General features: G+C 37.3%; 1 protein-coding gene across 2 annotated transcripts in view; it reads left to right on the plus strand.

Annotated features, from left to right (window-relative positions):
• The first annotated feature begins 1,036 nt into the window (after positions 1-1,036).
• The window catches only part of LOC126974498 (calmodulin), a 35,309-nt gene continuing 10,677 nt past the window's right edge, over positions 1,037-25,668 (plus strand). The window contains exons 1-2 of one of the 2 annotated variants that reach the window (XM_050822015.1): positions 1,037-1,326; positions 7,341-7,515. In XM_050822015.1, the coding sequence (XP_050677972.1) occupies positions 1,324-1,326; positions 7,341-7,515 (178 nt within the window). In that variant the 5' untranslated portion in view covers positions 1,037-1,323. Of the gene's footprint in view, positions 1,327-6,875; positions 6,955-7,340; positions 7,516-25,668 lie in introns of those variants that run through there. The other variant, XM_050822014.1, reaches the window with a different exon arrangement.

Below are 25,668 nucleotides of genomic sequence, written 5' to 3' on the forward strand. Positions count from 1 at the left end.
TCAATTTAAATGTTGTTCCGTATACATTTCTAAAGAATTTCTCCTACTTCTTACGTTTCTTTGTACTTACTTTGTAATATTAGAAATAAACTCGAGTAATTCCAAGTCAGTTTCTGCAAAACTGCTCGGAAAATCCATTACGCCGTAAACCGAATACTTAATTTAAAAAGGCAGATTGAAAGGCGACATGCGATACAAGTGCGAAAAAATTTCAGGCGATGTAATGTAAGCTTAATATTTAAAATACTTATCTTACACGAATAACAATAGTCACATAATATATTTGAAATACTTAGTACTTACCTACTTTATATTTAAACATAAAAGTGAAATGAAACGTCAAATAAATTAAAAGAACAGTTAAACGGCTCACATTGTTCAGTTTAGTTCTTTAACGTTAACTCCAAACGGAGCTTTACTTAATACCTATGTTGCGTGGTTCAGATACTTACACACTTTTGTGAGTTATCGAACAAGATAAACCTTAACGAAGACAAACGTAAAAGGTACCTTAGAAACCGCAAATTATTCTAGTTTCTTTATATTAGAACAATCTGTAAATATTTTACCATAAAACTGTACTGTTCTTTGCACGTTGTGCTAATAACTAAGTTAATAATATTGCAGGTATAATATAATCAATGTTGACAAATATGTTGTATTCAACAGCATGATTAAGTTAGCTTAAGTGCATACAAAGCATTGACAAGGTGAGAGCATGGCGTATGGCGACATGGAGGGCGGGAGGCCTGCGCAGTTGGAACAGCTGCTATCTTGTTAGACGGGTGGCACTGCGGCGCGCCGGGCGGCGGGCGTCGGGCGAGGCGGCATGAACTGGGGCAGCGGGCCTAGCGCTCGGTGCGGCGTGGCGCAACGAGCTTGGCCATCCTGTAGTAGCAGCAGCCTGTTCGCGCGCGCGCCGCAGTGACGCATTGCAGGTGTAGGACGTCCAATCGGCGCGCGCCGCTAACCGCTCTACGCCGTCGTAACCGCCCGATATAAAAACGACTATCCTTCTCGGATCCGCTCTAATCCCTTCCCGTGCGTCCCGAGACATGGACTTGGATGACAAAACATTGCAATTCGAAACATTGTTGTGTACGCGTCAAAATCGAGATCGGTCATGATAGTGCGACGATTCGATTGAACGATTACGAACGATTCGCAAGGCGCACAGAGCGTATCTCGGTGTTGAGTTTCCCGTTGCGACCGCTCGCGCGATTGAGGGCGGCAGTATCGTTTCAACCGTCGCTCTGTGTGGTCGCTTAAGCGGCGCTGTCTGTGATTTTTAGTGTAGCTCCTGTTAATCCAAGTTAATCGACTATGGTGAGTGTTTTTACTTCAAAAAAAGCACAAAAGTGATTTACAGGGAATGTGAAGGATAAGTTCCAGGGTATATTTTGAAGCTACGGTGAATCGGTGTTTTAAATAGTGATGACGGCCTCCATTATTATTGTGATGGCTGTTTCTTACTGCATTGCGGACGATAAATTTGTAAAAGATACCAAACGATCCCGCTTAGAAATAAATACAATGTTAATTTCTCTTATAAATAAAGCCGTTGACCGTTACGAATGCTCGAGAAACGTTTGTCGCCCTATTTTGCAAGGTTTGCCGACTTCAAATGACGTTTGTGCGAAAAGTGCCGGTGGTTCGATATGTCTTTTGTAAGGTTTCCGTTGCATTTTAACTTGCTTGGCTTGATGTAAGTCATTTAGGGTTTCCGAATCCATAGCGCGACCCGCTAGAGAACAATTATTTTATGGATCGATAGCCGGCCGCACCTGTCAAGCGCCCGTTGACTCATCACTATAAAGTTTTTATACGCAATTTGATGTACTTGGTCCGTTAGCTTTCTTTCGTACCCAATTGAGCTTCAAGCCAACTATCTAGATTCTAGAGCTATCTGTCACTGTTAACTTTTAAACCATAAGTCTATATCCTCATAAGTAATGGTGACTTGATTTTATTGCAATAGTTCTGTTGGAATTGAATTGAATGATACCACGTAATAATGGTATTTTACCTACTTCTTATCACTATTAGAAAACAATGATGTAATGGCTAAGTGTAGCTGTAACACATCTTATCACCAGTAAATTAGCTTGGGATAATGTAGTTTAAAAATGACATCATTTTCATTGACTCGAAATTCATTTTAATTATGTCAGTGTTAATCAGTCCTTTTTTGTGAAAGGATGTTAATAGCCTTGAATGTTAAACAAAACTTGGATATGGTCAATAAGGTGTAACAGCTTGTCATCAAATGTCTGAGTAAATATCTTCATACTCATTGTCACTTTTGGAGGACAGACACACCCTATCATCAGACAGATATCAGAGGTTCAATATAATAACATTATTTTTTACACTATGGTGTAAAGTTAATATTCTATTGCACTATTTCTACAGGGTTAATGTACTATATTAACGACAATTAATAAAATATTCATCTTTTAAATGTCTTATCTACAAAGGCATTCATTGAGTCAAGTATTTTATTCATTGAAAAACTCAACCCACTATATTATTGCAGTGGAATACTTTTCAAAATGTTTATCATTAAATAGTTTTCAGAAAAGTAATATACAATTTTGAGTTATCATTAAAAAGCTTAGAATATAGCTGGTTGACCTTAAAATGTAACCCACACTGGTAGCTTGTACAGTCATGTCAAGAATTAAGTAAATGTTTATTCTCTAGCAATAAAAAGCAATGATTTAAATTCATTAATTATTACAAATATGCAATATTTGACATAGCAGAAGTTATCAAGATATAATTTTTCCTTTTTTTTTATATTAACTGGCTCCATCGACTGAATGTCGATGATTCGGCCAAAGTCAAGGTGGAGAGATTTTTTATTTTAATTTAGCTGATTGAAGTATATAAAGAGCTGATTTAAAAGGAAATGATCGGTTGATATAGCTGTGGTTTTTTTTTGTGAACTGAAGAATAGGCAACAAGAGTTAGTACGGTTAGTAATAAACACTCATAATATTAACTACCTTGTTAGTATCTAAGTTTAAGGCAGAAATGTGTGAACATAACTAATTTTTCTGGTTAGTGATTAGTTATGGCAGTGTTAGTATTGGTGGACGCAGTTCCAGTACTAGTATACAAGTGTCACAATAACACTGCTTAGTAATGTATCAAGCCTGTCATTCGTTGCGATGCCGGCCTTTAAGGAAGGAGTATGTAATTTTTTTGAAGGTACCCATGTCATATAGTTGCGGAAACACCGCATAAGGAAGCTATATTGTATATAAAGGTTTCAAAACTAATGATGTACTTTCAGGATTCATTGTTAGCAATCACCTGTAATGAAACAAGATTTACATTGTGTGTCAATGAATTCTATGATTAAAGAAGCATTTGCTTGTAATGTAACATTTAAAACAACTTGTACTGTTAATCACAGGATGCACACTGTAATGCCCGATTTTCCTCGCTTGCTCTGTTATAAGACTTAAATCTGTAACTTTACAGCTCACAGAATGCTCATGCTGAGAAAAACCATTATAAAAAAATCTATAAAAATTGTATTTGCACTATTTAAAGCTGCTTTTGATATGCTTTGAACACACATTAGTTAACTTTGGCCCTTGAATGTGAGTCCTAGTTAAATGTATTTCATATTTCTTGCCCATCTGTGTTTACGGCCTGATTGCTGTGCCATTAAGCAACATATTTTTTCTTTAACTCATATTTAAAAAAAATCTATTGGATTGCCTTTGTTTCTATTCTATTCTGAGTTAGAGTATGTCTCTTACCTCAGTGTGCCGCTTGGCAAAGGCCTACTGTAGCTCTTTCCATTGGAGTCTGTCGTGGGTCACTCTTCTCCAGTTTGGGCCTGCTGCAAGTTCATCCTCCCATCTTGTTTGAGGTCTCCTCTGGCTCCGTTACCTTTGTTACTTGAAGCTAATAAGATTAGTAGCGGTAAATATAAAATGTGTGACATTATGTCATACATCAATTTTTATTATTAATAAAACATTTAATGTACATAATATAGTAAGCTGAAGTAGAAAAACAATATTGTTTCTGGTTCATTGTATATCAAAATATAATACAGTGCTGAGAGCATAGAAGAGAGATAGAATAGAGATGCACCACACTTCTATAGTAGTACATTTTTACAAAATAGGAGTGTATAATAGAGTAATATTTAATGTTATACTAATATGGATTATATTGGTCTCAAGCAGTACAAGCAATTTTTCAAAAGGTGGTAGGGATAATTATTGTTAAGTGTTCTTTGAATTTAATTGTTGAGTTCCATTCCTTGAGAATTTGCTGATGTCTTAAACAATGACAAAAGATGGACTGTATTGATAATGTGGGGGCACTTAGTATTAATGAGGCTAGTTGAGTAATGTCACTGCTAACATTATCAGAACTACAAGTTTGTGAATGTTATGACTGCCTGGACAGTTTTGATAAATGAGTCCTATATTCATCAATTCTGTTATCTTGATGTATAATATAATATATCCTCTTTAGAAAATATATATTGATCTATGGTAGTGAAGCAATGGAGATCAAATGTTGGCAAACAAAATTACACAACTTGAGTTTTCAACTCTTCGTTTATGTAATGTTTGTTAATAATGATAAAAAACAATATTTTCATATAACTCAACTTTGAAATGTTTGCATTCAAAATCTCTTATCTTTGGCAAAGCCAGGATCCAGTTTCACAGAAAAGTTGTAAATTGAAGTAACAACAACTCATTTTTTTATAATATTATGATTTGGGGATTAAATTACACTTAAGTCTTAGTATCTATTATGCTTCCTGCTTGCGCGAGTGTGTCTGCCTTCAACTCCCTTTATGATGTTGAAAAATCGTGGCTAGCTGAAAAATAGCTAGGAAACTCATCATCTCTTCAACGACAACTCATAAGACTTTAACAAACAACATATTCTGTGCAGTAACAAAACACAATCCACATTATTATTTTGTATCATTTGCTGTGGACACAACAAATTTGGTCTTTCTTTCAAAATGGAGCAAACTGTGAACAGTAAAACCATGTTTTATCATTTTAACTGAGTATGAGTGCATTATTTGTTTTAGATTCGGCAATACCAAAGAGAATATGGATTTGAACTAGTAATGACTGTATAAGTCTCATTGATTGGTTACACAGAAATAATTCAAATATATGACTAATACAGAATACTTGTTAATCATTGGTCATCCCTCGATTTATATACATAAATTTAAAACATTTCAGTTTGCAACAATAGATTGATGTGGTGTGTTTTCCTCAAAATTATTTATATTTAAAACTTTAAGATGGAATAAGTTTGCTTTATAAGATTATTTTCATTGTGTTGTTAATTTATGTATGATAAAAATCAGCAGTATTTGCATATTTGTCTCGAGAATTAGTGAAGAACTGATAGGGTTTTTTATCAAAACAAAGCAAAGTAAATCATTACAGTTGCAATATTTGTTGAGCAGTTTGTGATAAAGTTAGTTTGGTTAAATTAGCTCTTGGAATTATGTTATTTACAATGATTAATCAAATCAAATAGATTTACAGGTAGTCCTTCCTATAACGCGTTTTTACGACCTCTTAATTCCTAATAATAAATAATCTCAATTTGTAGCAAGTATTGCAATTGTTTGCCTAGTTAAGGTTTTTAATACATACATTTAATTTTGTAATAACACACGTGCAAAGGTACGCGAAGCTCATTATGAACTATTCAAATCATTATAAATTTCACAGTACAGAAAAATATATGCGGGAAGCTCATTATGAACTATTCAAATCATTATAAATTTCACAGTACAGAAAAATATATGCGGGAAATGCCCGCGTTATATGGGACTTGTCCGTGTTATAGGGCATATTTAAAACGCGTAATATGAAAATGTTTTATAGAGGTATCGCGTTTTAGGAACAATTGCTGTTATAGTTGATATTAAATATTCTGAAATTGATGCAAGGCCTTGCATTGGCCAGTAACAGTAAAGTCATACCAATATTACATGTATATGACTATGTTAAATTATTATATTGTGATTGATATGATAACGCTATCAAGAAATAATTTAGATTACAATATAAATTCTACGAAGTAATTATGATAATTGATAACCATTTTTATGATGGTACTCAAGTAATGTAATAACACATATTGAGATTCCTTTATAAACATAATTATTGATTAAAATACTGAATAATAAATTCATATAGTGGTACAAATAAAATTCCAAACCACATAAGAAGCTCGACTCAAGTCATATTATATTATTTTGTTACGAAAAATTAGTTCCAATTGCACAAGGGAGAAGGTAGTTTATTTTTATTTATTTAAAAAAAAAATCTCATTAAATTACCATTACATTGACGTTTGGTTTTCCACAACCGCATGTTTCTTTTGAAATTTCTTGCCTCTTACAGCCACTTTGTGGAATCAATTACCTTCTGCTGTTTTCCAGAACCAATATGACTTAGGGACCTTCAAGAAAAGAGCATACTCTCACCTTAAAGGCCGGCAATGCATCTCTTCTGCATAGAATTTGCGGATGTCCATGGGCGGCGACCTTAACAATGCCCATTACATGAGGTACTTGCCTGTTGACCCCCTCTTATACAAAAAAATAATTAAATTACTGTTAGATTAGATAACAAGAAGACTACAGTTGTAATGTCAGACTGCATTGTTTAGCAAAATAGGCAATGAGATGCAGATATCCAAATGTATGAAACATGTTGCTGACTAATATAATATTTTGAATGTATGAGGAAGTGGGGCAGTCTGTCTGTGTGTGCTAGGGTGTAATTAAATGATAAGTATTTATTGTAATGCAGCATTAGATACCGCGATATACCGCAGTGTGACGTAGCGCTTCTTATCAAATGAAACTATTATCTTATCCATTCTGTACTTAGTCATTTGCCATTCTAAGCACTGCACACAATGGTTGTCACTGTGGTATGTATTTATGTGGACTGTATTGGGCATAAAATATACCGTTTGACTTAACTCTTAGATAATTTTGACGTCTAGATAGGCTCTGGCTGTTAGACAAACGATAAAAACAGGCCAGGAATACTAGTTTAGTGTGCGTGGCAAGCTACGTCTTACACTCGCGATTTGTTTGACACTTGGTGCTAGTGTGCGTGAATTGCTCAAAATAGAGGGTAGTTCTAAAGTAAATTTTTTAAGACTTAATTCTATACTGACACGTGACGTTTTAAGGTTCTATATTACATTTACAATATGGGACAGAGAAGGGTATATGAATTTCTAACGACGTTAAGAAAATTAATAGGGCGGTCGTACACTAGAGGTATTGTTATACGTATTGTGTATTCCAGGCGGATCAACTAACAGAGGAACAAATCGCCGAATTCAAAGAGGCGTTCTCATTGTTCGACAAGGATGGCGACGGCACCATCACCACCAAGGAGCTGGGCACCGTGATGCGCTCGCTGGGACAGAACCCCACCGAGGCTGAGCTGCAGGACATGATCAACGAAGTGGACGCCGACGGTGAGTGCCCTCATTCATAGACTTTGATTGGTGCTGTGAAGGATTGTCCGAAAGCAACCAAAAATTAACATTTACCGATGATATAAACATAACAATATAGGCTTAGGATATTTATACGTATAGATACTGTGACAGCTGTGAAAATATCTGAAAAAAAATTGAGGTTGACTGTTAGCCTCTATTTCGAGCAATGCACGCTTACAAACACAAAGTGGCATACAAATCGCGAGTGAAAGACGTAGCTTATCACGCATACTTAAGGTTAAATGGCTTGTTTTGATCGATTGTCTAGCAGCAAGCTCCATCTAGATGTATAAATTATCTATGAGTACAAGTCAGCTGTCTGTTCGTTGAGTATTAAATATTAATATGGCAATATCACACACGTCGTCACTAGCACCGCCATATTATTTGGTCATCACATGTACTCACTCCTTTAGTTGAAGCGGTTAAGCGTGCCGCATTTATCATAGCTTATTATTTCTGGGCGATAAGATACCAATGTGTACAGTGTGAGGTACCTCAGGTGCTAAAAAGTGGATTAATACACACACATAGTACCCGGCTACATTATGTCTCATGGACCTCGCTGGCACCAAAGAATATATAATAGTACTAGCTGACCCAGCAAACGTTGTATTGCCGATATTAAAATCGCGATACAAAAGTAACTGTTGATCGTGGATGGGTGAAAATTTAAAGTTGTACGTATTTTTTTGTTTTTAATGCTGACTCAAACTAATTTAAAAAAATGTCAAAAAAATAAAATTTCGTGTGGACCACCCTTAACATTTAGGGGGATGAAAAATAGATGTTGTCCGATTCTCTCAATATGCACTCAAAATTTCATGAGAATCGGTCAAGCCGTTTCGGAGGAGTTCGGTCCCGCACACCGTGACACGAGAATTTTATATATTAGACAAGTACAGATGTCTGACTCTGTAGAATCAAAGAAATAGGAACTCTCGCGGCCACACAATAAGGTGTAATTCAGATCGCACAGCGCTATTAACCTACGTTTTTATTTACTTAGAAATTGCCTCTCTTTCTATCGCGTGACTATTACCTATTCTGTCGACAATAGGATTGTCTTCTTTACCCAAAACTACCTATCTAGTATTAGGTCATCTTTTAAAAATCGCTTAGATTTTTCTATAATATAAATAAGCCGGCAACGCTCCTGTGATTCCTCTGGTGTTGCAAGAGATTGTGGGCGGCAGTGATCACTTAACAACAGGTGACCCGTACGCTCGTTTGTCCTCCTATACCATAAAAAAAAAAGGTCTGAGAATCGGACAACATCTATTTTTCATCCCCCTAAATGTTAAGGGTGGTCCAACCCCAACAGTCCAACGCCAATTTTTTTTTATTTTTTTTTAAATTTGTTTGATTATGAGTTATAAGTTATAATGATTTAAAAATACATACAACTTCAAATTTTCACCCATCTACGATCAACAGTTACTTTTGTATCGCGATTTTAATATCGGCAATACAACGTTTGCTGGGTCAGCTAGTTTCATTATAATAATAATCACTATAAATTAGATTGTTGCAGCGTCTTTAGGAGGCTTAAATAATTTAAATATGGATCGCAATGACCCTTGACATGCTTTGCTTTTTTTTTCCATTTTTAAAAGATCGGTCGGACCGGTGAAGTAGGTCATCTGCCAATCTATCAATGACTCTTCGTTTCATACAATCAAGTGAATGCAGTGCGCTTTTTTTTGAGTATTGACACACTATTCACACAAATTATCTTGCCCCAAGTTAAGCATATATAGCCTGTGTTATGGGTTACAAGATAATGATATATTTACTATTTTACTATTTATTTATTTATTTATTTAAGACAACAAAAGGTCCATATATAAATGTTAGTGAAATAGTCTTAACCTATATTAGGAAATACAATAATAAATTACATATATGTTAGTAACAAACTTAATCTATATTAGTTGATATAATTAATAAACTTACAAACTAAAGCAGACATCCAGTGCGCTTTGAATGCGCTGTCCTGTCTGTCGGCTATCACCTTCAAAATAATATTGGGATTTTAATACAATATACTTACTTAAACATACATAAATACATTTAAACATCCATGACTTTGAAACAAACATCCATATTCATCATATAAATGCTTGCACCTACCGGGATTCGAACCCGGGACCTCTAGCTTAGTAGGTAGGATCGCTAACCACTCGGCTATACAGGTCGTCGCTTTAGTTTTTCTAGGCTGGTTTAGCAATGATTTCATAGCGTGGTATAGTTTGTGTGACATGCGAGCGGCCTCTCGGATATGATTTAACATGTCGCTATGCAGTCTCGTCCCGTTTTTTCCTTATTCGTATTGTGTGTATCTCAGTTACATTGATGACGCAATGTCTGCGCGAACTTAAGGTGACACTAAATGCCAGCGACCTGGAGCGATATAAGTACACGGCAAAAACGTAACATTTTAACAGGTGCAAACAGTTTATATGGCCTACAGTCCTCGTTATTCATGACTTATCTGAATAAATTTACCTACAGAAGAAAGTACAAGCTATATGGATAACTTTTCTGAGAGTAGTAGGTACTAAACAAATGCGTCATGGCGTGCCAAAAAACTTGTTTAACTGCAAAGAAAAGTAGTAGTTCAAAAAGGCTCTCGAGTGCTAACTATAACCAACAGCAACCTACAAATAAGACTTAAGGGTATATATAACAGGATTAAGTAGTGGTCATAGCTCCACATGCTATATTCACTATCAAACTGTCTAAAAACACCTTGTTTGCGTGTTTTATGCTTACCCTTTGCCGTAAGCCTAAAACACATGGTCGGATTTGGCTAGGCCGAACTATCGGGCGCGGTCTGGTAGCGGACCATATTTGAGGAAATGTCGCATTGTCTATTGCACAAAATTATTATAATTACCGTCCAGAGCGTACCGAGTATGAAGGCGGACCAATTGGTACGAGGCGCCCACACACACCCACCGACTTGTCCGATAGTTTGGCCGTACCAAATCCGACTATGTGTTTAAGCTATTATAGTGGACACGCTGTATATTACCAGTCAACTCACGCTACCCTTGTTGTGGATGTGGGTAGATCAATAATAGTGTTATGATCAATCCGTCATTCAAACTACACCATCAATGGTCAAGTTTATGGGAACATATGTATATATTAATTATAGATCCTAGATCATTTATAGACAGACTGTGAGAGCTGTGAAAACGTCGAAAAGAATTGAAGTTGACAGTTGACCTCTATATTGAGTACAGTGACAAATCGCGAGTGTAAGACGTAGCTTGTTGTCAGTTGCCCCGCACGCTTAAGTTATAAACCTGGCCTGTTTTCATCGGTTGTCTAACACAGGTACTCCTAGATTCTAGACGTATAAAATATTATCTAAATATTTCCAGTGGGATATTTCCTTAGCTTAGGATGCCGGCTAGATTATGGGTACCACAACGGCGCGTATTTCTGCCGTGAAGCAGTAATGTGTAAGCATTACTGTGTTTCGGTCTGAATGGCGGCGTAGCTAGTGAAATTACTGGACAAATAAGACTTAACATCATATTATGTTTCAAAGTGAACGCAATTGTGGGGCCGCTCAAAATTTTGGACGTTTTCCCAGCTGTCATAGTCTATTTAGACTTCTCCTAGCAAGCTCATGATTATTTTAGAGGATATTAATTACCTGTTGGCCAACCCCTGAACATTCCAGTAAGACTGACTGTAACCGCATCGCTCTGACAGTCTCTGTACTTGGGACTGATACTTTACGCGGATTGTAAATATGAGCTTACTTATTGGTGAGTGCCCACTGCCCGTCAGTTTCATTCCTCCAATCAGTCTAATAGCTTGTTGGACTCGGCTCCTATTGAGCAAAGTAATAATTATTTGAGTAACACTGCTTCTATTGAGCAGTCTTATAGTTTAGTTTCTGGTTTGGAATATGTTCCAAATTATTTAAATTTGTCAATAAGACAATAGGGGACTCCTCTAGCCAATATAAACACACAATGTACAAGTACTATTAAACATAATAATTGTAAAGTTATAAACCTGATGCACCAAAATATGCAAGGATTGTTAGGTAAAGAACTGGAACTGGAGTTAATTAATATCTTATGTCTTACTGAACACTGGCTTAGAAAATATGAGCTCATTTTTAACTCCAGTGGTCATCGGGTGGCAAAAGTGTTTAGCAGAGAAAAGGCAACACGTGGCGGCTCTCTTATACTTAATCGTGCTTTGAACGTGTCCCCTGAGTTGACGCCGATGCTAAAGCTTTCCTTCCAGCACTCATATTCAAAAGGCGCTGTCTGCCTGACTCATGGAAGTCAGCCCTTGTCCATCTGATCCAAAAAAAAGGAGACGGTTCGGATCCGGCAAACTACAGACCTATTGCTATTACCTCCCTGCTCTCCAAAATCATGGAGAGCATAATTAACCGCCAGCTCTTGGTATACCTATAATGATGAAAGACCACATACAATACATCGTGGTTTCTGTTGCAACTACTAGACATGTGCAGGATTTCAAGTTCATTAATTTAATTCAATTAATGTTAAGTTAGTGAAAATCAATTTGTTTTAAATTGTATTCTTGTAATTAAAGTCATTGCAAGTTGTAAGATCCGATGTTAAGGCCAATCAAACCGCGCACGAATTAATGCCGCAGAGTTTTTCTCAAATTTAGTTTTTGTGATACTGTCGTAATGCCACGTTTACAGGCTTTAGGTTAGGTGTGGCTTCAAGGTGATTGATTGCCAAGGTCTAAGCTAAATTAAACATATGCTTATAATTATTATGACGTTCCCAAATTCCCTGCCAATTTAAAGAATTGCTGCGTTATTACAAAAAAGTTAAACATGTGTTTTATGATTATAAGGGACGAGACGAGCAGGACGTTCAGCTTATAAGTAACTGATACGTTAATATACTGATGCAGTGACGCTCAGGAATCTTGAAAGAATCAAAAATTCTGAATGGAACTACAATTGCGCTCGTCACCTTGAGACATAAGATTTTAAGTCTCATTTGCCTAGTAGTTTCAGTAGCTACGGCGCCCTTCAGACCGAAACAGTAATAGGCGGCGTTGTGGTACCCATAATCTAGCCGGCATCCTGTGCAACGGAGCCTCCCACTGGTGAAACACTTGTTTAAAAAAAGTTCTATTACAAATCTGTGTCGTTCTATAGTTTAGCGTCCAACAATATTTAGACATTGCTTATACTTAAACACGAGTCGAAGCTTGTTTAAGGTGTGTCTAACGGATAGATCACATTCATATGAAAGATTTAAATTATATGATGACAGATATAAGACAGCTGATAAAAATTGCGTTCCGTTCTTTTGTTCCTTCACACTTCAGTTTATGTTGTGCTTAACGATTTTAGTTGAACACAAGCTAAACACTGTTTTGTAATAGAAAATCATATACTCAGTGGGTTCAGTAATTTAAGTTATATATTTATAATGTCGAATCCCAAGCGCTTAGTTTAAGCCTATTTGACTTTGGGCTCTGTAGCAGGATGTCGTCTTAAAGTCGCCTATCATTTTCAAAGTGTCATTGTGTGACTGAATTTTGGTGTTAAAAATTAGCTAAAATGCTACTACAGTCTGACAACAACGTGCCTGAAATTCCCACGGGGCGACAGACGGTGGCGAGGACAGGGTATTAAAGCGGTTGGTGTTGCGGGGAAGGGCAAGTGCCGGCATCTTATTAACCCCTCCCCGCCACCGTCTAACCCCGTGGGACGGTCGCGCACGAAGTTATCGGACTATACTCTTAAGTTGTCGGACTATAACATTATACTCCTATTGTGGAATTCGTAATACTGTAATATCCGGAATGGTTTATTCAGTCCATACTTTTATTGAAGTAAGGCGTTACTTTGCGGAAATCCATAATTATACAAATGATTTGAGTTTTCTTTAGTGTTAATTTCGCCAATATTTGTCTTTAAACAATTCGACACGTGTGCCTCTACACGAGGCATCTTCAGGACGTGTTGTCTCGCCAAAATCTGGCTCGAGACATGTCTGACGGCGAAACACGTGTCGAATTGTTTAACGACAAATATTGAAGGAATTAACACTGAAGAAAACTCAAATCATTTGTACAGTCCGTACTTGATCAACCTACAATATTACAAATGGAAAGACCTTAAAATTATTTTGGAAAACAAAACCTACGCTGGTGTTTGGAATTCGGCAACTGTTCGTGTTCGTAAAAAGCTCGTCACCATATTTTGGTGATAATTCTATCAATAACTTCCACCTTCGCACGACACGCCACAAGTTAAGATATCATCCCCACCATCTAGATGTGTGGCGGTCCTCCACAGTGCGGTTTTCAAGGAGCTTTCTGCCACGTACTATAAAGCTGTGGAATGAGCTTCCTTGTGCGGTGTTTCCGGAACGATACGAGATGGGTACCTTCGAAAAAAGGGCGTACACCTCCCTTAGAGGCCGGCAACGCTCTTGTGATTCCTCTGTCGTTGCAAGAGAATGTGGGCGGCGGTGATCACTTAACACCAGGTGAGCCGTACGCCCGTTTGTCCTCCTATTCCATAAAAAAAAACTTAGCAATCCAGTCCCCTTTGAACAGTTGCGATATATAAGTACGATGTTACGTAGTAACCGAGTATTGGACGAAAGCGACACGTCACTGGGGTTTGTATAACCTTTCAAGTGAAGCCCTATTCGCGCCTGTCACGCCTGACTTACAAAATTACGCATCTAGAACAATCATCTGATTCCAGTGTACTAATGGGGCTTCTGTGCTCGATAAATTTAGTAACTAAATAGTCCCACTGTTGTGCTAAAAAGCTGTTAATTTAAAAATTATTATAATAAAAAGCGCATTCACTAAAAAGTCCGGCAACTCTTCTGTGATCACTTACTTCCAGGTCAACCACGCCGAACACTCGTTTATGCTCTTCATCTAAAAAAATTGGCAGTTGTAGAGAGTAGAGACTGCCAATAAAGTGACAATTAAGAAATTTAATACTTCACGATGTTTAAAAGTAATTAAATTATTACAATTTCTTTTTTAAAACTTATGTACAAAATATTATGTTAATCAAACAAAAACACTATTTCACATTGAACTTTTCACTATATCCATTCCAAATTTCACTTATAAGATATACACAGCACTAATGTTGCACAATACGTCAACTGTATAGCTACAGGTATACTCAATAAGCATTTTGGGGACGCAAACTCACGATATTTCACCCATTCATATATATACGACCTCCTATAGCTCAGGGGTAAGTGACCCTGCCTACTGAGGTAAAGGTCCCCCGGGCTCGAATCCCGATAGGTGCAATCAACTATATGATGAATATGAATGTTTGTTTCCGAGTCAATGGTTTTTTATATGTATTTATGTATGTTTAATTCTCGGAGCCTTGCTCGGATTTTTAAGAATGTAAAAAACTTGAACAAAAAAAAAACTCTGGATTTGAACCCGTATCTTCTGCTTTGTGAATCACCCATAGCCCATCCGAGGTATTACAGACTTGTATATAGCGGCGAAATTTACCTTTGTATTCTAATGTTATTGTAGCAGTTTCGCATTAAAACACGGATAAATCTACATTTTTTAAATTGAAACCTAGCTAGATCGATTACTCGCCCCCGAAACTACCTGTTTATTAAATTTCATTAAAATCGTTGGAGCCGTTTCCGAGATTCAGATTATATATATACAAGAATTGCTCGTTTAAAGATATAAGATATTTAATATATAGTTGTCTTGCATACGTAGTACAGGCTATGCCTAGTTTGGGGCATATGTATTTATAATTGTTTATTTATTGCGTGCGCCAGTAATGAGCATGTCGGTGGCGCGATTTTCCCCTACCAAAAACTGCCCAATGCGGCTAAATAAGTACTCACTTCAAAAAGTTTAAAAAATTGAATAACGTGGGTCGCGCGTCACTAGGCATCGGTGGTGAGTACCGTGAGAACGGGAGCACGTATCTGCGTGTTTGTTTGTTTGTGTATCTGTCTGCACCCGTCGACCGTGAGAGCCCGGAGCCAGCCTCGCAATGAACGTAATATATTCCTATTGATATAATTGTGACGCTCAGTACGTTGTTGAAACTCTATCTCTAGCTGTTGCATCTGGTTGATACCTGCCACTCTTCATTACTTACATGGGTATGTTTATATATATATACCTATTAAGACAATAGGTGCCTAACCTATTAACCTACTTGTAAGTACGTGTACGCCAATAGTTGAAAGATTACTGTGGTACCTAATAGGTGAATTATGATGACTATTTATTTGTATGATATTTTTTTTATGATAATGAGGGACGAGACGAGCAGGACGTTTAGCTGATGGTAATTGATGCGCCTTGCCCACTGCAATGCCGCTCAGGATACTTGAAAAACCAAAAAATTCTGAGCGGTTAGTGCCGCTGCTAATTGCGCTCGTCAACTTGAGATATAAGATGTTGAGTCTCATTTGCCCAGTAATTTCACTAGCTATGGCGCCCTTCAAGCCGAAACACAATAATGCTTACACATTACTGCTTCACGACAGAAATAGGCACCGTGTGGTACCCATAATCTAGCATGCTTCCTATGTAAAGGAGCGTCCGACAGGAACTGATTACTTTTCGGAAATATATAATATTAAAAATTTCATTTACAATATCGGCTACTAAGAAACTCCTGACTGAAGTAGCCTTATAAAATTGAGTCCCTTTAACGAAGTAAGCTGCGAGACCGGGCCTATTTAAACACACGCCAACAAAGAGCTTGTGATGGAAAAATCAGGACAATTTTTAAAAAAAATAAGTTGATACTTGTATTGTGTGTCCTTCATAAAATTTTGTTTTCAACTTTTCTTTGTGTATTAATCCTAGAAGTGAGGGTTATCACTTTAAAAATATAACGAATTGTTTAGATTTGCAAGAGCGACATCTCAAGTCAATTTTCAACTGTAAAGTAGATCCTGTAGATGAAGCCACAACCTGAGAGTTGAACACAGAATACAAGATTTTATGACGATACGTCACTCGAACGGTTGGTTCAATTTGGAAAGAGCGCTCGCACGGAATAGGAGGTGGGTTCTAGTCCCGCATCGTTCATAAAATTTTGTTTTCCAATTTTATTTGTGTACTTCTATTGTGATTCATACAAAAAATTAGCATCAGAAACACTTCATACATTATAATGAATGACTAAGTATCGTAGTCATTCATGAATAATTATAGCGCGGGGTAATACTTCATTATGGGTGTTTAGAAGTGTATGACGTCATCACATTACCTAGACGCTATGCTAGTGCTGTTGATGAGTTCATGGTATTGTCCCCCAGGCTAGCGAAACTCTAAGCAAAAGCGATTCACTCGAATGTATGAAACGTGCAGTCATTGATAGATTGACAAATGACGGATTTAATCGTGTAAAATAATGAAAATAGTTTAAAAAAACTTAAAACCCGCTTTGTTTGAAAAGATAATGGTTGAAATTTTAAATGAATATCAATTCCTGCCTTATCTACGATAGGTGAAAAAATTTCATAAATTAACAAAAATCTTATTTGGCAAATTGAAAGATGTAATAATTTTATCGAATTAATGTAGTGTCATCAGTCCTCGATAAATGTACGAAGTTTGAACGAAATCTGGCCGTTTAAAGTGGGTCAAAATCGCGCCCAAATGTGTCGGTTACAAACAAACAAACATACATAAAGGTGAAGCTAATAAAAAGCGAATAAAAAGGAGAAAGCCGAAATCCAATACGTTTTAAGCAACTGTTCACTTTCAAACTTAGCCGGATTATACTTTGTGGCCAATCGCGTTATTGTAAATTACTACTATTTAAAACTTATGACAAATGACTGCACGTTTCATACTAAATTTCAATTTTTAGTCAGGCAGTCCCAAGGTGCTAATTACGTAGTATTTACATCCTCTTTGTTGTCCGCGGATATTGCACAGCAATCGAAGACCAATTGGTCTTCAATTTAGCGGCGCCATTTTTCATTAGTCACACCACAATGGAGCTGGATTTTTTTTATTTTTTGTATTGATGTCTAGAAAATCTCTGTAACCTTCTTTACCGACAAGGAAATCGAATCTGATTCACCTTATTTCTGCCGCCGAATTCCACCTTCGCACGACACGCCACAAGTTAGGATATCATCCCCACCACCACAGTGCGGTTTTCAAGGAGCTTTCTTCCACGTACTACAAAGCTGCGGAATGAACTTCCTTGTGCGGTGTTTTCGGGACGATACGACAGGGGTACCTTCAAAAAAAAAAAGCGCGTACACCTTAAAGGCAGGCAACGCTCCTGTGATGGCGCTGGTGTTGCATAAGAATGTGGGCGGCGGTGATCACTTAACACCAGATGTTCGAACGCTCGTCTGTTCTCCTTTTCCATAAAAAAAAGAACACCTACCGAACCTTGCACAGCAAGCCGGCTAGATTATGGGTACCACAACGGCGCCTATTTCTGCCGTGAAGCAGTAATGTGTAAACTCTACTGTGTTTCAGTCTGAAGGGCGCCGTAGCTACTGAAATTACTAGGCAAATGAGACTTAAAATCTTATGTCTCAAGGTGACGAGCGCAATTGTAGTGCCGCTCTGAATTTTTGGGTTTTTCAAGAGTCCTGAGCGGCACTGCATTGTAATGGGTAGGGCGTATCATTAACCAGCAGCTGAACGTCCCGCTCCTCTCGTCCCATAATTTCATTAAAAAAACTAGCCCAAATATCGCCTTATTGCAATTACAATAGAAGATTGAATTTGGTGCAGCGAGATTATCGCTTTTATTATCTCGTCAGTGAAGATGGCGCCGTAGGATGAGAGTAATTATAGTCCGACCCCGCGCAACCATTAATTGATTTGCCAAGAAACATCTCGATGATTAGAGAATTGTATTTGCACGATCGGCGACACAGTGCTACCGGATAATACAATTATTATCCTCACGAAGCGACCGCAGGAACATGCCTTTTCCTGTGTTTAAATATAACTCGTTATCGCCAGTTTATACTGTGCTTTTCCTAGTTTTGGTCGCCTTTAACTGCGCCTAAACTAACCTATTTTGAACAATTTGTTATGTTTTTAAAGTGATAACCCTCACTTCTAGGATTGATACACAAATAAAATTTTATGAACGATGCGGGACTCGAACCCACGACCTCTGGCGTTCCATGCCAGTGCTCTAACCAACTGAGGTAACCGTTCAATTGACGTATCGTCATAAAACCTCGTATGCTTTGTTCAACTCTCAGGTTGCGGCACCATCTTCAGGATCTACTTTAAAGTTGATAACCTGCTCAACCCCAGTATCTGCATATTAGGAACTTGAGTTGAGATGTCGCTCTATCTAAACTAAAATCTAAACAAATTGTTATGTCTTTAAAGTGATAACCCTCACTGCTCACTTCTAGGTTTAATACACAAATAAAAACGCGAGAGGTCGTGGGTTCGAGTCCCGCATCATTCATAAAGTTTTGTTTTCATATTTTATTTGTGTAACCTATTTTGATTTTGTTAGTACTGAATAGTGATTCTTGAACTTCTTCATACTTTTAAATGCGTAACAAATTGTAGTTGTAGAAATAATGCAATTAGCACATGCGAAAAACTATATATTTTTTTATATTTGAGTAGGTTTCTAATAATCATTACCAGACTAAAATTCTCACATTTAGCCGTAGAAAATAGATAATTGTTCGCTGAGCTCACGGAATCATTGTTATTTATCTTCGGAGCGGCCTTGAGCAGTTTCACGAGCGTACTGTCTAATGAAACAATATCTGGAAACGGTTATCAATACGGCTATTTATAGGTTTTATGTCCACCGTTCACTTTGTTGTAAACAGGTGAACAAGTTAGAATAGAATTCGAATGTGCCCTAAAGCAGTACTCTCTTCCCCGGGTCGTCAGGTTTTTTAACACTCAAAAGTGTGTGCAATTCGACGGAACTGTCTCGTGCTAGAATTCGGCGAGTCAACATCTCCTGAGGACAAACATAAACTTGTTAAGCCTACTACTCGGTTGAGTCGAGTTAGTAAGTCTTATTGGGCGATGTATATGTTTTTACAATGTGATCCCAGAAAATGTACAAAACAAATGTGTTACGAAATTTAAGAGAATTGTTAAAAACGTTTGTGTGGGAAAGGTTATTAAAGCATAAATGAATTTCTTAATGATACCAAAGACTGCGAACAAAGCGGAAAACTTCAGGCTCTTTAATTATAAATGTTTATTGTACGATATTACTTTGTTATCCATATTTGTATATAAAAAAATAAGAGTTTCTTGTGCCCGCTCTATTCAGGTCTCTCAGGCGGTCTATATTGAATTTGAGTGACTTGGAATAAAAATATTTGAATTTGATGTCTCGTGTACAGGCGAAAAACGTTTCGAATGGTTTAAAAACAAATGTTAGCATTTTGTTATTTCTTTTAAAGTTATAACAATCACTTCTTTCAATTTACGCTCAAGAAGACTCACAACACATAACTAATAACTTTTAATATGATATGTAGTATGTTTAGGATGACAGGGCGAAGAACTAAATAGTATTTGTATGAAAACATTATGAAGTTCATTGTACTCTGCCAAATGTTGTGGCTACGTCCGAAGTCCATTGACCCCCTCTTCATTTCTGCACCATATTTTATAGCATTCCAATTGATGTTTACTGCGCCCGCTATCCGTGCACTTGGTGTGTTGCTCCCGAATATTGCGAAACGATGGGCCAACACTCGACCTCTGGCACTCGCCGATACTGCACTGCGTTTTACGAGCAGCTTTCAAAGATGAAAGCCCGCATATATTTATCAGAAGAAGCAATTCTTCCCAGCCTCTTTTTTGTAATGTCTGAAATGTTATTGGTGACCAATCGAATGTTATTCTTGCTTCCAAATTTCTGAAGATTAGTCCGATTACTGTGATCTGCTGAGCTGAGTTTAGATTGTAGCATATATTAAACCATTCAGGGCATTTTATAATACCATTCGACGACCCCTATAGCCCAGTGGTTGGACCCTGTCGTCGTGGATATGTATGTTTGAGTAAGTATATTAAATATATTATCATTGTCTTGTACCCATAGTACAGGCTATGCCTAGTTTGGGGCAAGATCATTTCGAATATTTTGATCATCTTGTATATTTTGAGACTAACAGAACGTAGTTACCGAAATAGTGATGGTTATAATATGAATTGTGCAATAAACAAGAAAAATAATCACTTCGGGGGTTTAAAAGTATCTTTTCTTTACTAAGCAATCCTGTAAATAGGAAAATACTGTGCAAGTTGGTCACCGGATACAGAAATTCAGTCTAGAAATAAAACAAAATGTCTCTGTCGTTAGGAGTAAACATTTACCGATCATAATTAATATTGTGTCATAAAATGGTTTCGAGTTTAAGATCTCTTAATTGAAAATGTTTGTTATTCCATACGAACTTCCACTTCCTCAAGGGGTCTGTCTATATTCAAACCAAATTTTATTTATCTACATCGATTCATGGAGTTTATGCGTGAAAGGGTAACAAAGTCGTTGTTGCATATCCGTTTTATTTAATTGTAGACATTGTTCTTACAAAGCAATGAACTTGGTCTTGCATAGAATGCTGGCTAGATTATGGGTACCAACGCAATCAGTAATGTGTAAGCATTATTCTGTTTTGGTCAGAAGGGCGCCGTACCTAGTGAAATTACTGGGCAAATAAGACTTAACATCTTATGTCTCAATGTGACGAGCGCAATTGTTTTGCCGTTCAAATATTTTGGATTTTTCAAGAATCCTGAGCGGCACTGCACACATCAATTACCATCAGCTGAACGTCCTGCTAGTATCGTCCCTTATTATAATAATAAAAAAATAGATGTAGGTACTACTCCCTATCCGCGAATGTTTTAATACAGATCGGTATCTTTAATAACTGACAATAGCCAGGTGAGTCCTTAACAAATAATACAGACCAAAGATGTAATTACCGAATGCGTTTGATCTTCTAGGTTTCTCTAATCTCGTCAGCTACACACATTCCAACTTTTTAGAGCTGGTGATGTCACAGCGATAAAGAGTCGTTCACTCGGGGAGGGAGACGGCCTCCTCTGCACTCCTCTAGCGCTATTTGCGGAACAATGGTGCAGGCATACTGGCTAGCTCGCCGCGCCCGTTCAATACTCGGCGTTATCTCGTTTGAATCTGCCGAACCGAGCTCAAAAATAAAATACATTTGAATCCTTCCGAAATTTAATGTATTCGAGTTTATTCAAGCAATCTTTTCTAGCGCAAATTCATTAAAAATGGGATATGCACTTGAATCATCTATTTTGCGCAATGTCGTTGGGTACACATAATATAAGTCAGTCTGATAGCGGAACGGCTAAAGTGTGCTTAAAAACAATATAAGCACACTTTTATTTTAGTCGTGTGTCAAACTGTCACTGTCCGAATCGTATCTGAACAGAACAAATGTTTTACATTGCTGGTTATTGACCAAGAATATTTTAAACAACTGGAGTAAATGCGGCAATGTATAGACAAAGCAGTCGTATGTTCCATATTTCGCCTTGATTTTGCCACCAAAAGTTCGGTTCAAAGAAGCTCATAGAAATGTATAAAGCGTGACATTTGTGCTATTATCAGCTCCATCTTAAAATTAGACTGTGTTTTTTATGATACCTATAACCTAAATAGAGTAGGTTTGTAAAACGCCAGTGCAGCCATACATAATATTACATCAAGCGAGGCCTCAATTTGCTTATAAACCGTTTAAATATGTAAGTCGTTATTGATTACGCAACGACGGATGAAGGCTGCGGGGCGAACGCGGCATGGGGGGGGGGGGGGGTCGCGATCAATACGTGTCTCGGAGTCACGTGGCGTCGCTGTACCGGGCTTCCGTGATACAAACACGCAGGTCTATCCAGTATGATGTACACTTTAGAGCAGTGATTTTTAATCTTATATACTTCGCAACCTCAATTTGAAAAAATACTGGCGACCTGAAATTCTGTCAGTCAGATATCATATCATCGGCCGGAAGACGTCCGCTGCTGGACTAAGGCCACTCCCAAAGATCTCCACGGCGATCGGTCCTGCGCTGCCCTCGGACAGCGTATTCCGAAGATCTTGACGATGCCATACGAGGACTTTACTGTCCCACAGATAATGCTACATGTTTTGGATGATAAGTAAACATGAATGGTTGGCTGGAAAGGGAAGCTGTAAAGTTTCTAGTACCATTCGCCACTTCATATCTGTGCGAACTGACATTCTCTTCACTGGTGGACATTAAAACTATAAAGAGAAATATACTTCAATTAGAAAAAGCTATGATTTTTAGCATTGTGTTTTTATTGTAGTCTACCTTGCATATTTCCTTCTGCCGGCGGCCCTAACACTCCGGTTGCGATCCACAGGAAAAAAACACTGGTTTAAAGCATCTCGATATATCTATAATCTTATTTATTTATTTATTTACAAGTAGGTACAATAACAGATAACAAGATAAAACTATCATCTAATAACAAGTACAGCATATTTTTATGATCCTGTGATCCAATTAAAATTGTACACATCATTCACCAAATACAGTAAAAAAAAAAAAAAATAATAAGTGGACACAATAGTAATTACAGTATAACGAAATTTAGTTAAACATTAAATTATTTTAGATAAACTAGAAAGTTTTATAAAGAGTATTTTTAAAAATGTCTACATTTGTAAAGAATATATCAAAATCAGCACACACTTCGTTAAATTCTCTACAAATTCTCATAATCGGGTTGTTATGCGATACATTATTATTTGAGGAATTGATCGAAAATAAACATGGAATACGCACAGATCGTGTTGGAACTTTAAAGTTTATCAAACTTAATAGATGACTATCCATAAAACCATTCGCAATGTTATGTAAGACGCACATATCAGATACCCATCTCCGTTTATCAAGACTATGCAAGTTAAATTTACGTAAGCGTTCAGAGTATTCGGGAATTTTACGTCTAACACCCAACCTGCTACAAAGAACTCTTACAAACCGCCGCTGAATTGACTCTATTCTATCACGGTGAACATTATAAATTGGAGACCAAATCACTGAGCAATACTCCAGGATACTTCTCACTAAACCTTTGTATAATAATAATATAATAATAATAATATCCAGGAGTTTTCCTGTTTAAATGGTCTGGCGATTCTAATAACAAAGCTTAACATCCTATTTGCCTTTGAACAAATATCATCGTAATGGCTTTTGAAGGATAAATCCGAGTCAAAGATGACGCCCAAGTCCCTTATCACATTCACACGATCTAGAACATTACCATCGATAAAATAATCATGAACAAATGGATTTTTCTTGCGAGTAAATGTAATGAGTTGACACTTTTTTATATTCAGCATCATGCGGTTACTTTTACACCACTGCCAAATAGTCTCGATGTCCCTTTGCAGCAATGAGCAGTCTTCTGGACCGTTTATTTTACGAAAAATTTTTATATCATCGGCGTACGCCAGACACTCACATCGAATTTTGGATAATAAGTCATTTATAAATGCCAAAAAAAGCAAAGGACCTAGATTTGAGCCTTGAGGCACACCAGAGCTAGCAAGAAATGGGACTGACTCGAAGCCACTCAACGCAACTAGTTGCGTACGATTTGATAAATAAGATGTGAGCCATCTGTGAAGATTACCATGAATTCCCTAGAAAAACCTGCGAGATGGCGAACATTTACGCAATTAGTATTCTTCCGTGTCTTTTATTATCATTGACTATTTCTGACATTGTTTTCGTTTTTTTATGACAATAAGGGATGAGACGGGCAGGACGTTCAGCTGTTGGTAATTCAAAACGTCCTGCCCATAACAATGCAATACCGCTCAGGATTCTTGAAATACCCAAAAATTCTGAGCGGCTCGTCACCTTGAGACATAAGATGTTAAATCTCATTTACTCAGTAATTTCACTAGCTACGGCGCCCTTCAGACCGAAAGGCAATAATACTTACACAATTGTTTGAACCCAGAAATAGGCACCGTTGTATACTCATAATCTAGCCGGCTTCCTCTGCAAAGGACAGCCTGGAAAATTGTTACCGTTTTTCGTACTATTTTTGACTCAAAATTATGTTTAGGTTTTGATTACATTTATTAAAGCCGGATTAAGGCGTTCAATACGACGGCTGATTGCCGATGATGGGATTAATTAGTCAGTGGGTGTCAGGCCGCTGACCGCCTGACCTCCGCACTATCGATCCTGTCGCGGGCGCTATCTCGTTACGGCGGGCCACGTTACCCACCACAAATCTGCCAATAAAGCATTGTGTTTGAGGCCATCAGGTCAAGTGCCAGACGTCCACTTGATTGTCGTAATTGCGCTGCTGTTTGCAGGACCGGTTGGGTGTAAAAGTAATTGCGCGCGACATTATCGAGTTGCGTATGATTTATGGAATCGATTAAATACTGAGCGTGCAATTCTATTGCTCAAAAGGATTATTGAATTCTTTGTCTATTTTAACCTCTTCGGCGATTTATCGTACGTTTGTAAAAGCATAGAAGGAAACCAGAGGGATGTTGATTTTAGTTTAATATATTAATCCGTAGACAAATGTTATTGATCTTGCAAATGAATTATCTTTACCAATTGTAACTTTGCCTCGCAATAATTCAGTGTTCATTAAAAAGAACCATCAGCGGTAAAAATGGCGTCGGAATAATTCTGTCTGAAAATCATCTCAGACTAATAAAGACTGAAAGGGTAAGCGACAGACTTATGGCTGTAAAGATAGCCCTAGAGAAACAACCATGTTTCAACATTATATCTGCATATGCACCACAATCTGGCACCGTAGAGAGTGAAAATTATTTATTATATTGTGAAATAACATTATGTTCGGAGCGGTTAGTGTGCGGTCAATGTGTTGTGGAAAAGGGCAGAAAAAATAAGGCTATAGACAAACTTGTACAAATAAAACGATTTGTATTTGTTATGGACGGACTATAGCTAATAAGCGGATGCGAATAAGTATGCGGTAAAATGCGGGCGGAAAAGATCTATCAAAGATCTGAATGAAAATCCATTGCAAACGTGTTCTTCATAATATTATGTTTATGATTTGGATTTTGATCGTATCCGATAC

The sequence above is a fragment of the Leptidea sinapis genome, chromosome 32 (assembly GCF_905404315.1).
Source record: "Leptidea sinapis chromosome 32, ilLepSina1.1, whole genome shotgun sequence".
Classification (NCBI taxonomy): Eukaryota; Metazoa; Arthropoda; class Insecta; order Lepidoptera; family Pieridae; genus Leptidea; species Leptidea sinapis.